Below are 21,344 nucleotides of genomic sequence, written 5' to 3' on the forward strand. Positions count from 1 at the left end.
GACCTGGAAGAGGGGTTAGAAGGTTGGGTGAGCAAGTTTGCGGATGATACGAAAGTCGGAGGAGTTGTTGACAGTGAGGAAGCATGTGGCAGGTTACAGCAGGATATAGAGAAGCTGCAGAGCTGGGCAGAAAGGTGGCAGATGGAATTCAATGTAGCTAAGTGCGAGGTGATTCACTTTGGGAAGAATAACAAAAAGATGGGGTACTGGGCTAATGGTCGGATACTTGGTAGTGTGGATGAGCAGAGGGATCTTGGTGTCCATGTACACAGATCTCTGAAAGTTGCCACCCAGGTAAATAGTGCGGTGAGGAAGGCATATGGCGTACTGGCTTTTATTGGTAGAGGAATTGAGTTCCGGAGTCCTGAGGTCATGATGCAGTTGTATAAGACTCTGGTACGGCCGCATCTGGAATATTGTGTGCAGTTTTGGTCGCCATACTATAGGAAGGATGTGGAGGCATTGGAACGGGTGCAGAGGAGGTTTACCAGGATGTTGCCTGGTATGGAAGGAAAATCGTATGAGGAAAGACTGAGGCACTTGGGGCTGTTTTCACTAGAGAAAAGAAGGTTTAGGGGTGACTTGATTGAGGTGTACAAGATGATTAGGGGGTTAGATAGGGTCGACAGTATGAACCTTTTCCCGCGTATTGAGTCGGGTATTACAAGGGGGCATAGCTTTAAATTAAGGGGGGGTAGATATAGGACTGATGTTAGGGATAGGTTCTTCACTCAGCGAGTCGTTAGTTCATGGAATGCCCTGCCAGTAACAGTGGTGGACTCTCCCTCTTTATGGGCATTTAAGAGGGCATTGGATAGGTATATGGAGGATAGTGGGTTAGTGTAGTTTAGGTGGGCTTGGATCGGCGCAACATCGAGGGCCCAAGGGCCTGTACTGCGCTGTATTCTTCTATGTTCTATGTTCTATGTTCTAACTAATATTGCTCAATTCACCTCTCACATTTCATACCCATTACATGACAGACAGGACTGATTAGCTTGGATGGCTGGTTTGCAGTCTACAGTGAAGCCAACAGCAGGGGTTCAATTCCCACACTGGCTGAGGTTAGCAAAGAAAACTTTCCTCTCAAAGTCTCCCCTTACCTGAGGTGTGGTGATCTTCACGTTAGACCATCAGTTATCTTTCTCTTCAATGAGAGAGCAGCGCTGTGGTTTGATGAGACTATGGTGGCTACTTACATACCTGACAAAGAGTTGATACAGCAGGATTCAAGAAATCTCAGATCTTAGCCCCAACATATTTGGAATGAGTTGTGATTTAGTAATCTTTTCATGACAATAATAGTGCTACAACCACTGTAAAGCATTTATATAAGCATTTTACACTATGGATACATTAAATGCATGTTCTGATCCCTGTAAAAACTTCTAATAACTTTCAAAAATTCGATCCTTCAGTTAATAGCTGAATGGATAATGGAAGATTTCATATTTGAAGATGTGTACAGTAATAAACAGACTAAAAATATGACTAAATAGCACTTTTGTTGGCAATTCATATTTTAAACTGTAAACATAACTTTTAAATACAATTGAATTGATCTATGAAGTACACATTACACATTAAGTAAACATTCAAATCTCCTAGAATCAGTCCAAAATGATTCTTTGCACCTGAGGGTTCACTTCTGATCTTTTCCCTTAGCAGCCTGGAAATTTAATTTCCAGAAATGTCTTTCATGGTGCAGTTGTTCATGGAAATGGTTACTTCTACCTGAAGCTACATAATTCTTCTAGTCTGGCAGTATCTATGGAGAGAAAACAGAATTAATGCTTTGAGTTTAGTGATCCTTCTTCAGAACTGCAGTACTACATGGCAAACCACTTACATTTTTGGCATCTCCTGAACATTGGCAGACTAACCTTAGCTGTGGGTAATTGGGGTATCTTAGATCCTTCTTAACTCAAAACTCAACCTTCATGGTAATGTGCATAGTGTCAGCTTTGTATGCAGTGAAAACTGCTAACTACCGGTAGTTACCGGTGGAAAGCAAGGTATCAGAAAAGATGTTGAGAGATTGAATTTAAGGTTATTTGGAAAAACTTAGTTTGATTAAAGATAGTCAGCATGACTTTGTGAGGAGCAGGTCATGCCTCACAAACCTTATTGAATTCTTTGAGGACATGACGAGACAAGTTGACAAAGGTCGAGCAGTGCATGTGGTGTATATAGATTTCAGTAAGTTATTTAATAAGGTTCTCCATGGTAGGCTCATTCAGAGAACTTAAGAGATATGGGATACAGGGAAACTTGGCTATCTAGATACAGAATTGGCTGGCTGAAAGAAAGCAAATGGTAGTGGATGGAAAGTATTCTGCCTAGAGGTTGTTGACCAGTGGTGTCCCGCAGGGATCTGTTGTTGGGCCTCGGCTCTTTGTAGTTTTAATAAATAACTTGGATGAAGAAGTGGAAGGTTGGGTTAGTAGTTGGTTGATGACATGAAGGTTGGTGGTCTTGTAGATAGTGTTGAGGGCTGTTGCAGGCTACAACATGACATTGACAGGATGCAGAGCTGGGCTGAGAGTGGCAGATGGAGTTCAACACAGATAAATGCAAAGTGATTCAGTTTGGAAGGTCGAATTTGAATGCTGAATTCAGGGTTAAAGACAGGATTCTTGGCAGTGTGGAGGAACAGGAGGATCTTGGGATCCATGTACATAGATCCATCAAAGTTTCTACTCAATTTAATGGGGTTGTTAAGAAGGCACATGGTGTTTTGACTTTCAGTAACGGGGGATTGAATTTAAGAGCCATGAGGTTTTGCTAGAGCCCTATAAAACCCTGGTTAGACCACACTTGGAATATTGTGTCCAGTTCTGGTCGCCTCATTATAGAAAAGATGTAGATGCTTTAGAGAGGGTGCAGAGGAGATTTACCAGGATGCTGCCTGGATGTGTCTTATGAAGAGAGGTTGAGTGAGCTCAGGCTTTTCATTCTGGAGAAAAGAAGGAAGAGAGGTGACTTGAAAGAGGTGTACAAAGTAATGAGTGGCATAGATAGAATAGATAGTCAGAGACCTTTCCCCAGAGCAGAAATGGTTGTCACAAGGGGGAATAATTTTAAGGTGATTGGAGGAAGGTATAAGGGAGATGTCAGAGTTAGGTTCTTTACACACAGAGTAGTGGATGCGTGGAATGTACTGCCAGCGGTAGATGTAGAGTCAGAGACAGTAGGGACATTTAAGGAACTGCTGGACAAGCACATGGACAGCAGTAAATTGAGGAGGTGTGTAGGTTAGGTTGATTTTAAATTAAGATAAATGCTTTGCACAACATCGTGTACCAAAGGGCCTGTACCATGCTGTACTGTTTAATGTTCTTGTCTTTAAATCCCAACTTTCCTTTATCTTAGCAGCATGTGGACAATTTAAAGTACAACTGTTTGCAAAGTGACTTTATCAGAACCCTTCCAAGACTTTAAAGAATCTCAGTATATCCACTGTTAGCAAATGGTGCCAAGGCAGCAGTCATCCTCCCGGTAAAGTAATCTGAGCCATCTTTAATCTTTAAAAGCCAAACCAACCAGCCTTGTGTCCAGCTAAACTTCAAAGCAAGTCGTATAACTCCTGTCATTTCAGCTTAAAAATACAGTTCGAACAGTGGCATTCTTATAAATCTCATCATTGAACCATGAGAAAATTTTACCTTTCTGTTTAAAAACCTACATTTATAATACTGTGAGCAAAAATGTATGCACACATTATTCAAAGAAATTCAGGATCAAGCACTGTTATTACCTTATCTTGTAGGTGGTACCAGTTATATGACTGAGTGAAATTCTCTTCAAATTTCCAATCTCCAAAAGGAATCAGCAATTCCCCGAGAAACACTTTCCGTTTGAGCATTGTACAGTGCCAAACAGAGACTTGAAGTGTCCTTGAGTCCAACTGCGATCTTTCAATATTATACTATGGTATACAAAATATAATATAAAATTTAAAAATTAAACAACTTGGCTAACTTGCTTTATAATAGCTAGTGACATTGAGTTTGGTGGTTTACTAAGTGATGCACCTATGTAAATGAAAATTATAAGTTCCAAAGGTGCATTGATAGATTAAACAAATGAGCAAAGCTATGGCAGATGAAATTTAATGTTAGGAAATGTGAAGGCATTCGTTTTGGATCCATGAAATATAGATTATAATATTTTCTAAATGCCAATCTAAATGTTAATTCCTGATGCCCAACTACTGATTCTTGGGGTATACTGCTAAATGCAACCTGCCAACCTCAACACTACCTCTATCTTATGAATTCCAGATTTGTGTATTACTTCTTATGTGGCACCTTACTGAATGCATTTTGAAAAGGTTATGTTTACAGCCACCTTAATTACCCAGAAATTATTCCAACCTAATTGCAGTATCTATGACATTACGTTAGCAATGTACAGGTAATTGCTTGCATCAAAGAATAGGACCAATAAAAGGGTTTATTTTTAAATGTTTTAGATCATTTCAATTCAAATCCCGTGATCACAATATAAGTCAGCCTCACTCCTCACTGTCTCCCTCCAGCACAATGCCTTGTCCATCACTACTTACTGTTCCCACAAACAAGAAAGAGCAGTGTGGTGAATAGGAGGAGAGCAATGGTGAGGTAAAGACTGGGGAAGTCGCTCCCTGGAAGTAGCAAGTGGATGGTGACTAGAGTAGGGAGATCAAGTGTAGTGCAAGTATTCCTTGGGCATACAATCATCAGTGGCTCTATAGGCGGAATGGAGACTGATCTTCAGTTCCAGACATATATCAATGACATCAACAACATAGACTGTAAGACCAGAGAAATAGAAATAAGAGTAGAAGGTTCTGCCTCTCAAACTTGATGCACCATTCAATAGAATAATGATTGATCTATCATGCTTGACATTTGTGGGTGGCACGGTGGCACAGTGGTTAGCACTGCTGCCTCACAGCGCCAGAGACCCGGGTTCAATTCCCGCCTCAGGCGACTGACTGTGTGGAGTTTGCACGTTCTCCCCGTGTCTGCGTGGGTTTCCTCCGAGTGCTCCGGTTTCCTCCCACAGTCCAAAGATGTGCAGGGTCAGGTGAATTGGCCATACTAAATTGCCCGTAGTGTTAGGTAAGGGGTAAATGTAGGAGTATGGGTGGGTTTCGCTTCGGCGGGTCGGTGTGCACTTGTTGGGCCGAAGGGCATGTTTCCACACTGTAATGTAATCTAATCTAACCTAATCTAATCCACTTCCAACACTCTATGGCAAGGAGTTCCAAAAACTCACAACTCTCAAAGAGAAAAAATTCCTTTACATCCCAGTCTTAAATTGGCTGAGATGATGCTCTCTGGTCGTAGACTCTCCTACGAGGGGGAACATCGTCTTACCATTTACACTGTGAAGACTGTTAAGAATTCTATACGTTTCAATGAGATCACCTTTCATTCTTCTAAACTCCAATGAATAAAGTCACAACCTGTTTAATGTTTGCTCATGTGGCAATCCCTCCATACTGGGGATTATACCTACCTTAAACAAGGTAGGCTGCTATCAATACTCCAGATGTGGTCTCACCAGTACCTTGTACAGTTGCAATCAGACTTTCCAACTCATACATTCTAACAGGCATGAAGTAAGAACCGACATTCATTATCTTTCCTGATTACCTGCTGTGCCTCTGTGTTGTTTTTTTGTGTTTCATACCCAAGTACTGTGTTGCAGCTTTCTGCTGTTTTTTTTCCTCCATTTAATTCTGTTCTTTTGTTCTCCCTTCCAAAGTGAACAATTTCACATTTTCCTACATTATAGTCCATTTGAAAACTTTTTGTTAGCTTACTTAACCTATCAATATCTCTCTGTAAACTCTGTATTCCTCTTGCAACCTACCTTTCTACTCATTTTTGTGTCATCAGCAAACTTAACTACAATACATTACATTCACTTCCTTTCTCCACATCATTAATATATAATAGTAAATAGCACTGATCCCTGTAGAACCCCACCGGTCACAGGTGACCAACCTAAAAATGAGCCTCTTATCCCCACTCACTTTTCCTGCCCATTCTCTAACCATGCCATTACCGCCAACACCACGGGTCTTATCTTATGACTTAACCTTTTGTGGAAGTCCCTAATACAACACAACTATTGGTTTTCCACCATCCACACTTGTTGAGACTTACTCAATAAACTCTAAAAAAAAAATTAGTCAGATATGATTTCCCTTTCATGAAGCCATGCTGACTGGTTGATGAGATTGATTTTCCAACTATTCATCTATTATTTCCTTAATAATTGATGCCAATACTTTTCCAACAATAGATGTTAAGCTAAATCAGCCCACAGTTACCTGCTTTCTGTCTCCCTCTCTTTTTGAAGTGTTGCAATGACAGTTTTCCAATCCTCTGTATTTCTGCAGAATCCATGATCTTTGGAAAATTACAACTAACGCATCCACTATCTCAGTAGCTACTCATTTAGGATCCTAGAATGCCAGTCATTAGCGTCAGGCAACTTAAGTGCGTTTAGCTCCATTAGTTTGTCTAATACTACTTCACTAATTCCTCTTCTGCATTCTTTAGTGTTCATGAGTGATGGAAAATATTTATTTAACTCTTCTGCCATTTCCTTGCTCCCCATATATGTCTCCCGAGATTCATTTTCTAAGGGGCCTACGCTCACTTTGACCACGCTCTCTTTCGTTTTATTTATTTAAAGAAACTCTTAATATCAGCTTTCATATTCCTCTCCAGTTTATCTCCTAGTTTATTTTCTCTGTCTTAGTCCTATTTTGCGAGATTCTTAATTTATCCTAGCCTTCGTGGTGATTATTGAGTTTTGCTATCTTATACACTTTCTTCATCAGCTTAATAGTCTCATTAACTTCCTTGGTTTTGGAATCAAGCAGGAGAGAGGATTTAAGAAACAATCCAGGTACCATTAAACTACTGGCTACATTCCACATTGTTAGAAAGAAGATAGCAGAGGAAATTTAAAGGGAAAATAGTGAAAAGTGCTCTGCTATGGACTGCTAACAATGGGGACTTTGATTACCCAAATAATGACTTAGGTCGGAACAATGTAAAGGATATCGCATGAAAGTGTGAAGAGCTTTTGAAAAGTGTACGGGAGAGGATTCTTGATCAGTTCTAAACTCCTCACCCCTCCAAACATTATAAATATAGGGTTCCCCTTTACTCACTTTCCACCCCACTAGCCTCCACATCAAACATATTACCCTCAAACACTACCACCAACTTCAATTAGACCCCAGCACCAAGAACATCTTCCCCTCCCAACTCCTCCCTGCCTTCCACAAGGACCATTCCCTTTGCCACTCCCTGGTTTGTGCCACACTCCCCACCAACATACCCCAATCCCCTGGTACCTACCCGTGTAAGTGAAAAAGATGCAACATCTGCCCCTACACCACTTCCCTCACCTCACAGAACATAGAACAGAACAACACAGTACAAGCCCTTCAGCCCTGGATGTTGTGCCAACCTTTTATCCTACTCTGAGATCAGACTAACCTACATACCTTTCATTGTACTATCTTCCATGTGGCTATCCAAGAGTTGCTTAAATGTCCCTAATGTATCTAACGCTACTGCCATTGTTGGCATTGCATTCCATGCACCCACCATTTAAAGAATTTAAATGGTTTAAGGAACCTACCTCTGACATCTCTCCTGAACCTTCCTCCAATCACCTTAAAATTATGCCCCCTCATGATAGCCATTTCTGCCACGGGAAAAAAGTCTCTGGCTCTCTATCCAGGGCCCCAAACAGTCCTTCCAGCTGAGACAGAGGTTCACCTGCATCTCCTCCAGCCTAGTCTACTGCATCCAGTGCTCCCAATGTGGTCTTCTCTACATCGGTGAGACCCAATGTAGATCGTTTTGCAGAGCATCCTCGCCAGGCCTGAAATGGCCAGCCTGACCTCCCAGTCACTGCCCATTTCTATTCCCCCTCCCATTCTACCTCCAACATGTCCATCCTCAGCTTCCTCCACTGCACAGTGAATCTAACCACAAATTGGAGGAACACACTTAATCTTCCACCTGGTCAGCCTAGAGCCTGGAGAACTTAAATTGAGTTCATGAGTATCAAACAATCTTCCCACCATCTCCCAGCTTCCTTTCCAGCCCTGTCTCCTCCCTTCCATTCCACATCCTCACCCTTTCTTCCAGCTACCAACTGGATTCATCCCTCCCAACAACCTGAAGAAGGGCTTATGCCCGAAACGTCGATTCTCCTGTTCCCTGGATGCTGCCTGACCTGCTGCACTTTTCCAGCAACACATTTTCAGCTCTGATCTCCAGCATCTGCAGACCTCACTTTCTCCTCCCAACAACCAACCAGGTCATACCCCCTACTTGTGTTCACCTATCAGTACCTCACTATTCTGATACTCTCCCCAACTCCCACTTTGTCTGTAGCTCCTGTACCCCCACATCTAGTCCTGAAGAAAGGTTATACCCAAAACGTTGACATCTCCACCTCCTGATGCAGTCTGGCTTGCTGTGTTCTTCCAGCTCCTGCCTGTCTACTTTGGATTCCAACATCTGCAGTTTTTTGTCTCTATCCCATACACTTAGACTGTGACCCCTGGTCTGGACTCTCTAGTATTCAGAATCATCCTTCTTGTGTTTGCCCTGTCCAGTTCTGTTAAAACTTTATAGGTTCCTGTAAGAACTACCCTTCATTCTTATAAACTCAGGGAATATAGTCCTAACTGATCTAATCTCTCTTCATATATCAATCCGGCTATCCAAGGAATCAATCTGGTAAACCTTCATTACACTCCCCCCATAGTGCAATGGAAAGAAAACTGCTAACTGAAAATGTTTAAATGAAGGAATATCCTATTATCATCAAGAAATGAATTACCCTTAATATTTCATTAAAAACTGGATTCACCGAGTTCTTCTTCACTGTGCTCTTCAACTTACTCTGAGGTGATTTGTCAGGAAGCAAATAGGTCTTCACATACCTAAAACAAAGCTCAGAATCACAAAGATGTAGCTTCAACAACTACACAATGTTCTTTGTTCCAATTTTTGGATTTTATCATTAATTACATTATTTCAAGATAGTCAAGGTGGGGAAGGAATCAGTCCAGAGTAACTTGGTTTTAAAAACTATTGAAAACATTAGCAAAGGAGAGAAGTTACCACTAAACAAAAGGATGAGACAGAACTTGAGAAAGAATTTCAAACCTGAAAATCAAGACATAGAATCATTATGAGTACAGTGAAGAAATGGACAAGGACAGAAAACACTTTTGGATGTTAGAGGTCCCAACAACAGTAGTTACATTGTTTGACAAAATAACAGGCCAGCAAATGTGAAGTGAGAAAAACTTTTACACAGCAAATGGTTACAATATGCAGTGCACTGCTTGGAAGAGTGCTGGAATCAAAGATATGAGGGAAAGCAGGGCATTGGCAGGAGGTAGTGGTGCTCATTTGAAGAGCTGGTGTCACCATTGTGGCCTGTGTCATGGAACAAAGGTGATATAATACTTAAAATGCACTTTATTCAGCCTACAGATTTGAGAAGACAAACCAGTCTCGGTTTTAAAATATTTATGGAAATGAACAGGCCTGATCCACAAGGAAAATTTCTAAACTCGGGCAAATTCAATTGTAATGATATTAGACAGGAACTTTAAAAAAAATGATTGGGGGAGAGGGATGTCTGGCAAGTGAGAGGTTTCCAAAAGTGAGATAACGAGAATTCAGGGCCATCATGTCCCTGTTAGTCTGAAAGGCAAGGCTGGCAGGAGTGCGAAACAGTGTATGACTAGAGACATTGAGGCTCTGGTCAAGAATAAGGAGGTATATGTCAGGTATGGACAGCTGGGATCAAGTGAATCCCTTAAATTATACAAGTGTACACTTAAAAGGGAAATCAGAAGGGCAAAAAGGGGATGTGAAATAGCTTTGGCAGATAGGGTAAAGGAGAATCCAAAGAGATTCTATAAGTATATTAAGGGCAAAACAGTAACTAGGGAGACAAAAGACCCCTCTTAAAAGATCAATAAGGTCGTCCATGTGTGGAGACCAGGAGATGGATGAAATTCTAAACATATGTTTCTTGTCAGTATTTACTGTGGAGAAAGACATAGAAGCTCAGGAACTCAGGGAAATAAATAATGAAAAGAGTCCACATGAAATAAAAGAAGGTGCTGGGAGTCTTAAGGATCTGATCAAATATATCCCAGGACACGATGGGAAGTTATGAAAGAAATTGCAGGGCCCTAGCAGAGACATCTGCAATATTGAAAGCTACGGGCAAGGTGCTGAAAGACTGGAGGGTGGCTATTGTTGTGCCATTATCTAAGAAAGTCTGCAAGGAAAAACCAGGTAACTCCAGACCAGTAGACTCACATCAGTGGTGGCTAAGTTATTGGTGGGGATTTTGAGATACAGAATCTGCATGCATTTGGAAAGACAAGGACTGGTTAGGGAGAGGGTCAGCATGGCTTTGTGCACAGGAAATTATGTCTCACAATTTGGATTGAGGTTTTTGAAGAGGTGACCAAGAAGATAGATGAAGACAGAGCAGTAGATTTTGTCTTCGTGGATTTTAGCAAGACCTTCAATAAGGTACTGCATGTTAGATTGATTAGTAAAGTTACATTTCATGGAATCCAGGGAGGGCTAGCCAATTGGATACAACATTGGTTTGATGATAGGAAACAGAGAGTGGAGGTAGGTGGTTTTGTTCAGACTGGAGGCCTGTGACCAGCTGCAAGGTTTGGTGCTGGATTGTCATTTATATAAACAGTTTGGATGAGAGTATAGGAGGAATGGTTAGTAACTGAATGGTTAGTAAGTTTGCACATGACACCAAAATTGGTGCTATAGTGGACAGTGAAGGAGGTTATCTAAGAGTACAAGGTGTCTTGATCAACTGGGCCAGTGACTGATGAATGGCAGGTGAAGTTTAATTCAAACAAATGAAAGATGTTGCATTTTGGTAAGACAAGCTAGTGCGGGACTTAAATAGTTAATGGTTGGGCCCGGGGTGTGTTCTTGAACAGATAGACCTAGGGATGCAGGTATATAGTTCTTTGAAAGTGGTGTCACAGGTAGACAGGGTGATGAAGATGGCATTTGGCATGTTTGCCTTCATCAGTCAGAGCACTGAGTAAAGCAGTTAGGCTGTCATATTACAGCTGTACAAGACATTGGTAAAGCCACATTTGGAGTACTACATATAATTCTGGTTGCCCTGCTATAGGAAGGATGTAATTAAACTGGAGAGGGTACAAAAAAGATGTACAAGGATATTACCAATACTGGAAGAATTGAGCTATAAGGAAAGAACAAACAACAAAGAAAATTACAGCACAGGAACAGGCCCTTTGGCCCTCCATACCTGCACCGATCTAGATCTGCTATCTCCCCCTATATCATTGGTGCCTCTACGCACCACAAAAACTTTGCTGTTCACTCTTCCTCCCCTCAGAACGTCCTGCAGCCGATCTGAGACATCCCTGACCCGTGCACCTGAGAGGCAACATACCATTTGGGAGTTTCGTTTTTGACCACAGAACAGTTGAATCTCCTATGACTATAGCCCTTCCATTCTTTTTCCCACCTTCTATACAGCATGAACCTGGCTACTGCTGACTTCCCCGGTGAGCCACCTCCCTAAACAGTTTCCAATACAAGTACACCTACTTTGGAGGGAGGTGACCACAGGGGACACATGGACTGCCTTCCTGCTCTTTCTCTGCATTTTGGTCACCCATTCCCTTTCTCCCTCAGCAATCCTAATCTGCGATCTGACCAATTCGCTAAACGTGCCACCCACGACCTCCTCAGCATCGTGGATGCTCCAAGGTGAGTCCATCTGCAGCTTTGGAGCCATCATACGGTCTAACAAGAGCTGCACTGAACACACTTGCTGTACGTGAAGGAGTCAGGGACATCAGCCACGTCCCTGAACTCCCACATTGAGCAAAAGGAGCATAACACGGGTCTGGTATCTCCTGCCATTTTTACCCTTAAGCTTAACTTAGTCCAACTATAATAGCAAATAACAGATAAATGAAATTTTTAAAAATTACTAATCACACCACTTACCAGTACACAATAAAAAAGAGAAAGACAAACCTTTCCTTATCAACATAACACAGTCTTTTTTTGGTTAGAGGAGATGGGCGGGTGAGAGGCACTACACATGTAGTGTGTTGGGTTTAGCCACTACCCAAATATATCAGTTCCCAGAGCGCAATTCGACCACTCTCACTCAGCTCCTCACTCTCACCGCTCCTGCTGCTGCTGCAAAATGGAGGATGCTGATTCCACAAGGTAAGTATTTAAATGGGAAAATTGCCTTCCTGGCAGCCCCTCGGTCCTCGCTCTCACTGTTCCTACTGCTGCTGCACAATGAGAGGCTGGAACGACTTTCCCTAGAGCATAGGAGGCTGAGGCATAGGCTTATTGGGGTGTATAAAATCATGAGGGACATAGTTTCCCCATTGTAAAGGAGACCACATTGTGAGCAGTGAATGCAGTAGACTCGATTGTGAGAAGTGGAGGTAAAGCACTGCTTCACAAGGAAGGTAAGTTTGGGCACTTGGATACTAAGGATGGAGGAGGTAAATGAGCAAGTGTTACACCTTCAGCAATTGCAGGGGAAGATGCCGTGGGGCTGTGGAAGTGGGAGTGAAGAAAGTGTGTACCTGGATGTCCCAGAAGGAATGGTCCCTGAGGAAGGCAGACAAGGGGGGGACTATATGAGGTGATGGAAATGGCTGCTAATGATTTTCTGCTTATGGATGCCGGTGGGATGGTAGGTAAAGACAAGGGGAACCCCTATTGCTGTTGTGAGAACGAAAAGAAAGGGTAAAGTCCAAAGTGCGCAAGATACATCGGATGTGGTTGAGGGCCATGTCAACAATGGTGCTGAGGAATCCTCAGTTGAGAAAGAGGGTGGATATTTCAGAGGCTCCCTTGTCAAAGTTGGTATAATCAGAACATATGCAACAGAAACGGAAGAACTGGGAGAAAGGAACAGAAACTTTACAGGAAGCAGGATGTATAGTTCAGGTAATTGTGGGAGTTGGTGGGATTATAGTGAGTATTGGTGGCCAGTATATCCCCAGAAATAGCCTTGGGTGACTGCCTGTGTGGAGTTTGCACAATCTCCTTTTGTCTGTGTGGGTTACCTCTGGGTGTTCTGGTTTCCTCCCACAGTCCAAAGATGTGTAGGGCAGGTGAATTGCTCATGCTAAATTGCTCATAGTGTTAGGTGCATTAGTTAGAAGGAAATGGATCTGGGGGGGTTACTCTTCAGAGGGTCGGTGTGGACTAGTTGGGCTGAAGGCCCTGTTTCCACAGTGTAGGGAATCTAATTTAAAAAAAGTTGAAGGGCCCTGTAACTATAACCTGTTTCTCACATTTTCCTGTAGTTTGCTTACATATCTGCTCCTCTCTCTCTCTGTAGCACAATCCAGCAAGTTAATCACACTTTTTTTTTAAAATTTCCGAGTTCTACCCAGAGTGGCTTCATTTGAAGATCCTTCCATAATGTCCTCCCTCATTACTGCAGTGATAGCTTCCCTTATTAATAATGCAATGATCCCACCTCTCTTTATTCCCTGCCTGAAATCTTTATACCCTGGAAAGTTGAGCTGCCAGTCTTGTCCTTCCTTCAACCACATCTCAGCAATTGCAACAATATTATATTTCCACATGCAGATCAATGTTCTAAGTACATCTGCCTTACCAGTCAAGCTCCAGCAAGAAAATTCAATTTAGCTTTCCGGACCTTTCATGTGTCTTATCCTCTCAATGTCTTCTCCACCTATTGCACTCTCCTAGCATTCCTTCTACATCGGATTGGACCTTGCTCCTGACTTTCTATCAGATCTGTGCCCCATCTCCCTGCCAAATAAATTTATACCTCCCCAACAGCATGAGAACATCTCACAGTAAGCAAGGATATTGGATCTGCCTCATAGTCCACCCTCCTACCCAGCTTTGAGTGATCTGCAAACTTCGATCTACTACATTTTATGTTCTCATCCAAATCATTAATGCATTTGTGAATAGCTAGAGCTCTAGCACTGATCATTACAGCAACCCATTAATTATTGGCTACCACTTGGAAATAGACACATTTATTTCTACTCATTGATTCCTATCTGCCAGCCATTCTTTATCTATGTTAGTATACTACCCCAAAACCCATGTGCTTTAGTTTTATATTCTAACCTCTTATGTTGGACCTTCAAAAGTCTTCTGAAAGTCCAAGTAAACCACATGCACTGGGTCCCCCTTCACGACTTGAAAAATTCCAGTAGATTCTTCAAGTTTTTCAAATGCTCTGCTAATTAAGCTTTTGAACTCTAGCATTCTCCCCATTACCGATGTCAAGCTAACTGGTCTGTAATTCCCTATTTTCTCTTCATTTTCCTTTTTATAAATAGTGAAGTTACATTAGCTACCTTCCAATCCATAGAAACTGTTCCAGATTTGAAAGAATCTCGAAAGATGACTACCAATTTAATCACTATTCCTGAAGCCACTTCCTTAAATAGTCTGTAATATAGATTGTTGGGCTCTGGCAGAACTGTCACATGTTGGAATCTTGTCTAATATCATCGGTTTTGATTTTTGTCATGTTGGCGTTTAACATCTTCATCACCATAGGCTGTCAAATGTTTTATGTCTTACTTGGCACATGTATGTGTGTATTTGTATGTATTTACAAATGAGAGGGACCGTATTGTGTATTTACAAATGAGAGGGACCGTATTGTTGAAGAGGAGAGTGTGAAACGGACTGGTAAGCTAGAAAAGATATTTGTTAGGAAGGAAGATGTGTTGGGCATTTTGAAAACCTTGAGGATGGACAAGTCCCCCAGGCCTGACGGGATATATCCTAGGATTATGTGGGAAGCAAGAGAGGAAATTGCAGAGCCGTTGGCAATGATCTTTTTGTCTTCACTGTCAACAGGGTGGTACCAGGGGACTGGAGAGTGGTGAATGTTGCGCCCCTGTTCAAAAAAGGGAATAGGGATAACCCTGGGAATTACAGGCCAGTCAGTCTTACTTCTGTGGTAGGCAAAGTAATGGAAAGGGTACTGAGGGATAGGATTTATGAGTATCTGGAAAGACACTGCTTGATTAGGGACAGCCAGCACGGATTTGTGAGGGGTAGGTCTTGCCTTACAAGTCTTATTGAATTCTTTGAGGAGGTGACCAAGTATGTGGATGAGGGTAGAGCAGTGGATGTAGTGTACATGGATTTTAGTAAGGCATTTGATACGGTTCCCCATGGTAGGCTTATGCGGAAAGTCAGGAGGCATGGATTAGAGGGATATTTGGCCAGTTGGATAGAAAACTGGCTAACCGGTTGAGTCAGAGAGTGGTGGCAGATGGAAAATATTCAGCCTGGAGCCCAGTTACAACTGGAGTTCCACAGGGATCAGTTCTGGGTCCTCTGCTATTTGTAATTTTTATTAATGACTTGGATGAGGGAGTCGAAGGGTGGGTCAGTAAATTTGCAGATGATACAAAGATTGGTGGAGTTGTGGATAGTGAGGAGGGCTGTTGTCGGCTGCAAAGGGACTTAGATATGATGCAGAGCTGGGCTGAGGAATGGCAGATGGAGTTCAACCCTGTCAAGTGTGAGGTTGTCCATTTTGGAAGGACAAATAAGAATGCGGAATACAGGGTTAACGGTAGGGTTCTTAGTAAGGTGGAGGAGCAGAGGGATCTTGGGGTCCATGTTCATAGATCTTTGAAAGTTGCCACTCAGGTGGATAGAGCTTGTAAGAAGGCCTATGGTGTATTAGCGTTCATTAGCAGAGGGATTGAATTCAAGAATCGTGAAGTGATGTTGCAGCTGTACAGGACCTTGGTTAGGCCACATTTGGAGTACTGTGTGCAGTTATGGTCGCCTCACTTTAGGAAAGATGTGGAAGCTTTGGAGAGGGTGCAGAGAAGATTTACCAGGATGTTGCCTGGAATGAGAATAGGTCGTACGAGGATAGGTTGAGAGTGCTAGGCCTTTTCTCATTGGAACGGCGAAGGATAAGGGGTGACTTGATAGAGGTTTATAAGATGATCAGAGGAATAGATAGAGTACATAGAACATAGAACATAGAAGAATACAGCGCAGTACAGGCCCTTGGGCCCTCGATGTTGCGCCGATCCAAGCCCACCTAAACTACACTAACCCACTATCCTCCATATACCTATCCAATGCCCTCTTAAATGCCCATAAAGAGGGAGAGTCCACCACTGTTACTGGCAGGGCATTCCATGAACTAACGACTCGCTGAGTGAAGAACCTACCCCTAACATCAGTCCTATATCTACCCCCCCTTAATTTAAAGCTATGCCCCCTTGTAATACCCGACTCAATACGCGGGAAAAGGTTCATACTGTCGACCCTATCTAACCCCCTAATCATCTTGTACACCTCAATCAAGTCACCCCTAAACCTTCTTTTCTCTAGTGAAAACAGCCCCAAGTGCCTCAGTCTTTCCTCATACGATTTTCCTTCCATACCAGGCAACATCCTGGTAAACCTCCTCTGCACCCGTTCCAATGCCTCCACATCCTTCCTATAGTATGGCGACCAAAACTGCACACAATATTCCAGATGCGGCCGTACCAGAGTCTTATACAACTGCATCATGACCTCAGGACTCCGGAACTCAATTCCTCTACCAATAAAAGCCAGTACGCCATATGCCTTCCTCACCGCACTATTTACCTGGGTGGCAACTTTCAGAGATCTGTGTACATGGACACCAAGATCCCTCTGCTCATCCACACTACCAAGTATCCGACCATTAGCCCAGTACCCCATCTTTTTGTTATTCTTCCCAAAGTGAATCACCTCGCACTTAGCTACATTGAATTCCATCTGCCACCTTTCTGCCCAGCTCTGCAGCTTCTCTATATCCTGCTGTAACCTGCCACATGCTTCCTCACTGTCAACAACTCCTCCGACTTTCGTATCATCCGCAAACTTGCTCACCCAACCTTCTAACCCCTCTTCCAGGTCATTTATAAAAATGACAAACAGCAATGGTCCCAAAACAGATCCTTGCGGAACACCGCTAGTGACGGCACTCCATGAAGAAACTTTGCCATCAACTACTACCCTCTGTCTTCTTCCATCCAGCCAATTCCTAATCCAAACCTCCAACTCACCCTCAATGCCATATCTCCGTATTTTCTGCAGTAGCCTACCATGGGGAACCTTATCAAACGCCTTACTAAAATACATATATACCACATCTACCGCTTTCCCCTCATCAACCTCCTTCGTCACCTTTTCAAAGAATTCAATAAGGTTTGTGAGGCACGACTTGCCCTTCACAAAACCATGCTGACTATCCTTGATCACATTATTCCTATCCAGATGTGCATAAATCCTATCCCTTACAATTCTCTCTAAGACTTTGCCCACAACAGAAGTGAGACTCACCGGCCTATAGTTACTAGGGCTATCCCTACTCCCCTTTTTGAACAAGGGAACCACATTTGCTATCCTCCAGTCTTCTGGGACTACTCCTGTAGACAAAGAGGACATAAAAATCAAGGCCAATGGCTCTGCAATCTCCTCCCTTGCTTCCCAGAGAATCCTAGGATAAATGCCATCAGGCCCAGGGGACTTATCTATTTTCACCTTTTCCAGGATTTCCAACACCTCTTCTCTACATACCTCAAAGCCATCCATTCTACTTATTTGTGACTCAGTATTCTCATCGACAACAATGCCCTGTTCCTGAGTAAATACTGAAGAAAAGTATTCATTCAGTGTCTCCCCAATCTCTTCCGCCTCCACACGCAACTTCCCCCTACTATCCTTGACTGGACCTATTCCTACCCTAGTCATTCTTTTATTCCTAACATACCTATAGAAAGCCTTAGGGTTTTCCCTAATCCTATCTACTAAGGACCTTTCATGTCCCCTCCTTGCTGCTTTTAGCTCTCTCTTCAGGTCCTGCCTGGCTACCCTATAACTCTCAATCGCCCCAATTGAACCTTCACGTCTCATCTTGAGATAGGCCGCCCTCTTCCATTTAACAAGGGATTCCAATTCCTTATTAAACCACGGCTCCCTCGCACGACCCTTTCCTTCCTGCCTGACAGGTACATAATTATCAAGGACACTCAATAGTTGCCCCTTGAACAAGTTCCACATATCATTTACACTCTTGCCTTGGAGTCTACTTTTCCAAGCCACACATCCTAAGTCATGCCTCACCGCATCATAATTTCCCTTACCCCAGCTATAATTCTTGCCCTGTAGTACACACTTATCCCTCTCCATCACGAGTGTAAAAATCACCGAATTATGGTCACTATCCCCAAAGTGCTCACCTACCTCTAATTCTAACACCTGGCCTGGTTCGTTACCCAGAACCAAATCCAGTATGGCCTCACCTCTTGTTGGCCTGTCTACATATTGTGTCAGGAAACTCTCCTGCACACATTGAACAAACACTGACCCATCTAACAAACTTGAGCTATAGCTTTCCCAATCAATATCAGGAAAGTTAAAGTCCCCCATAACAACCACCCTATTACTGTCACTCATCTCCTGAATCACCTTCCCAATCCTTTCTTCAATGATTCTAGGACTATTAGGAGGCCTGTAAAAGACTCCTAACAGGGTGACCTCACCTTTCCTATTCCTAACCTCAGCCCAAACTACCTCAGATGGCAAGTCCTCATCCATTGTCCTTTCCACCGCTGTAATACTATCTTTGACAAGCAATGCCACACCTCCCCCTCTTTTACCCCCACCTCTGACCCTACTAAAACATTTAAATCCCGGAACCTGCAACAGTCAGAAAGTAGACAGTCAGAAACTTTTTCCCCGGGTACAACAGAGTGTTACAAGGGGACATAAATTTAAGGTGAAGGGTGGAAGGTATAGGGGAGATGTCAGGGGTGGGTTCTTTACCCAGAGAGTGGTGGGGGCATGGAATGCGCTGCCTGTGGGAGTGGTAGAGTCAGAATCTTTGGTGACCTTTAAGCGGCAATTGGATAGGCACATGGATGGGTGCTTAAGCTAGGACAAATGTTCGGCACAACATCGTGGGCTGAAGGGCCTGTTCTATGCTGTATTGTTCTATTTTCTATGTTCTATCTATATTGCAAATAGTTCTGTCTGTACATTATGACCCATTTTCAGATATGGTCTCTTCAGGTGCCCTGAATAGACAGAACATGGCATGCCTGAAGTGTGCTTTACCCATTTGATAATTGGAGATTTTGTAAAGTAGTGGGTAACTGAGAGAAAATCATTACCAAGTATGGACAATAAATCCATTACAGTTTTGGACTTATGAACTGATGGAATCTATTGAGTATATAATGGGTTTTTACGTTGGTGTTTTCATAGTAACTGTGGCATGTCATTTTTAATTCCTTTATCTGTCTAACTTCATTCTCTCTCTCTCTCTCTCCTGAATCCAGCTCTGCTTAACTGCTCACTCCTTCCTCCAACAGCTCTTGCTTTCAGTATATATGTAATCTTTTCCTAGCTACTATCAGTTCTGAAGAAGGGTCAATGGGCTCAAACCTCGCCCAGATCAGCAAGCAACATACCTAGTCCAATCCCAAATCTACAACATCCTGCTGCAATCCAACCACACGGTCTATTATACAACATATACTTCAAGGTAACAGACAGGATGGTAAAAGAAGGGGGAATCATGCTGGTAGATTTCATTTTGAAGAATTGCGAAGTTATGTTGTAGTTGTACAGGACATTGGTGAGGTCTAACTTGGAGTATTGCATTCAGCTTTGATCACCTTGCTATAGGATGATATTAAACTGGAAAGAGTCCAGAAGAAGTTTACAAGGATGTTGCCAGGACTCAGGGTGACACGGTGGCTCAGTGGTTAGCACTGCCGCCTCATAGTGCCAGGGACCAAGGTTTGATTCCAGCCTTGGCGACTGTCTGTGTGGAATTTGCACATTCTCCCCATGTCTGCATGCGTTTCATTACATTTTACATTACCTTACATTACAGTGTGGAAACAGGCCCTTCGGCCCAACAAGTCCACACCGACCCGCCAAAGTGCACCCATCCAGACCCATTCCCCTACATTTACCCCTGCACCTAACACTACAGGCAATTTAGCATGGCCAATTCACCTAACCTGCACATTTTTGGACTGTGGGAGGAAACCGGAACACCCGGAGGAAACCCACGCAGACACGGGGAGAACGTGCAAACTCCACACAATCAGTCGGGAATTGAACCCGGGTCTCTGGCGCTGTGAGGCAGCAATGCCAACCACTGTGCCACCGTGCCACCCTCCGGATGCTCTGGTTTCCTCCCATGATCCAAAGATGTGCAGGGTAGGTGAATTGGCCATGCTAAATTGCCCATAGTGTTAGGTGCATTAGTCAGAGGGAAATGGGTTTGGATAGATTACTCTTTGGAGGGTTGGTATGGACTTTTTGGGCTGAAGGGAAGGATGTCGTGGAAATGTGGAACTTTTTCAAGGAACAGATACAACGTGTCCTTGATATGTATGTACCTGTCAGGCAGGAAAGAAATGGTCGTGTGAGGGAACCTTGGTTGACGAGGGAGGTTGAATGTCTTGTAAAGAGGAAGAAGGAGGCTTACATAAGGTTGAGGAAACAGGGTACAGACAGAACAGTGGAGGGATACAGGATAGCCAGAAGGGACCTGAAGAAAAGGATTAGGAGAGCTGAGAGAGGGCATGAAAAATCTTTGGCAGATAGGATCAAGGATAACCCAAAGGCATTTTATGCATATGTGAGAAACATGAGAATGACGAGAACGAGGGTAGGTCCGATCAAGGACAGTAGTGGGAGACTGTGTATTGAGTCGGAAGAGATAGGAGAGGTCTCGAATGAGTACTTTTCTTCAGTATTTACGAATGAGAGGGACCGTATTGTTGAAGAGGAGAGTGTGAAACGGACTGGTAAGCTAGAGGAGATACTTGTTAGGAAGGAAGGTGTGTTGGACATTTTGAACAACTTGAGGATAGACAAGTCCCCCGGGCCTGACGGATTATGTGGGAAGCAAGAGAGGATCATTGCCAACGGTAGCTGGCAATGATCTTTTCGGCTTCACTGTCAACGGGGGTGGTACCAGGGGGCTGGAGAGTGGCGAATGTTGCGCCCCTGTTCAAAAAAGGGAATAGGGATAACCCCGGGAATTACAGGCCAGTTAGTCTTACTTCGGTGGTAGGCAAAGTAATGGAAAGGGTACTGAGGGATAGGATTTATGAGTATCTGGAAAGACACTGCTTGATTAGGGACAGCCAGCACGGATTTGTGAAGGGTAGGTCTTGCCTTACAAGTCTTATTGAATTCTTTGAGGAGGTGACCAAGCATGTG

The 21,344-nt window shown here is 43.1% G+C and overlaps 1 protein-coding gene across 5 annotated transcripts in view; it reads right to left on the bottom strand.

Annotated features, from left to right (window-relative positions):
* Positions 1-938: 938 nt before the first annotated feature.
* The window catches only part of sytl3 (synaptotagmin-like 3), a 168,577-nt gene continuing 148,171 nt past the window's right edge, over positions 939-21,344 (bottom strand). For 3 of the 5 annotated variants that reach the window (XM_043696176.2, XM_087991471.1, XM_087991472.1), the window contains 3 exons: positions 8,869-8,971; positions 3,758-3,928; positions 939-1,768 (listed from right to left, as the gene is read on the bottom strand). In XM_043696176.2, the coding sequence (XP_043552111.1) occupies positions 1,754-1,768; positions 3,758-3,928; positions 8,869-8,971 (289 nt within the window). In that variant the 3' untranslated portion in view covers positions 939-1,753. The remainder of the gene's footprint in view (positions 1,769-3,757; positions 3,929-8,868; positions 8,972-21,344) is intronic. The other 2 variants (XR_015758473.1, XM_087991473.1) reach the window with 1 other exon arrangement.

Source organism: Chiloscyllium plagiosum, unplaced genomic scaffold (assembly GCF_037043375.1).
Source record: "Chiloscyllium plagiosum isolate Xiang-an unplaced genomic scaffold, Cpla_swu_hap1 HiC_scaffold_10, whole genome shotgun sequence".
NCBI classification, from domain to species: Eukaryota; Metazoa; Chordata; class Chondrichthyes; order Orectolobiformes; family Hemiscylliidae; genus Chiloscyllium; species Chiloscyllium plagiosum.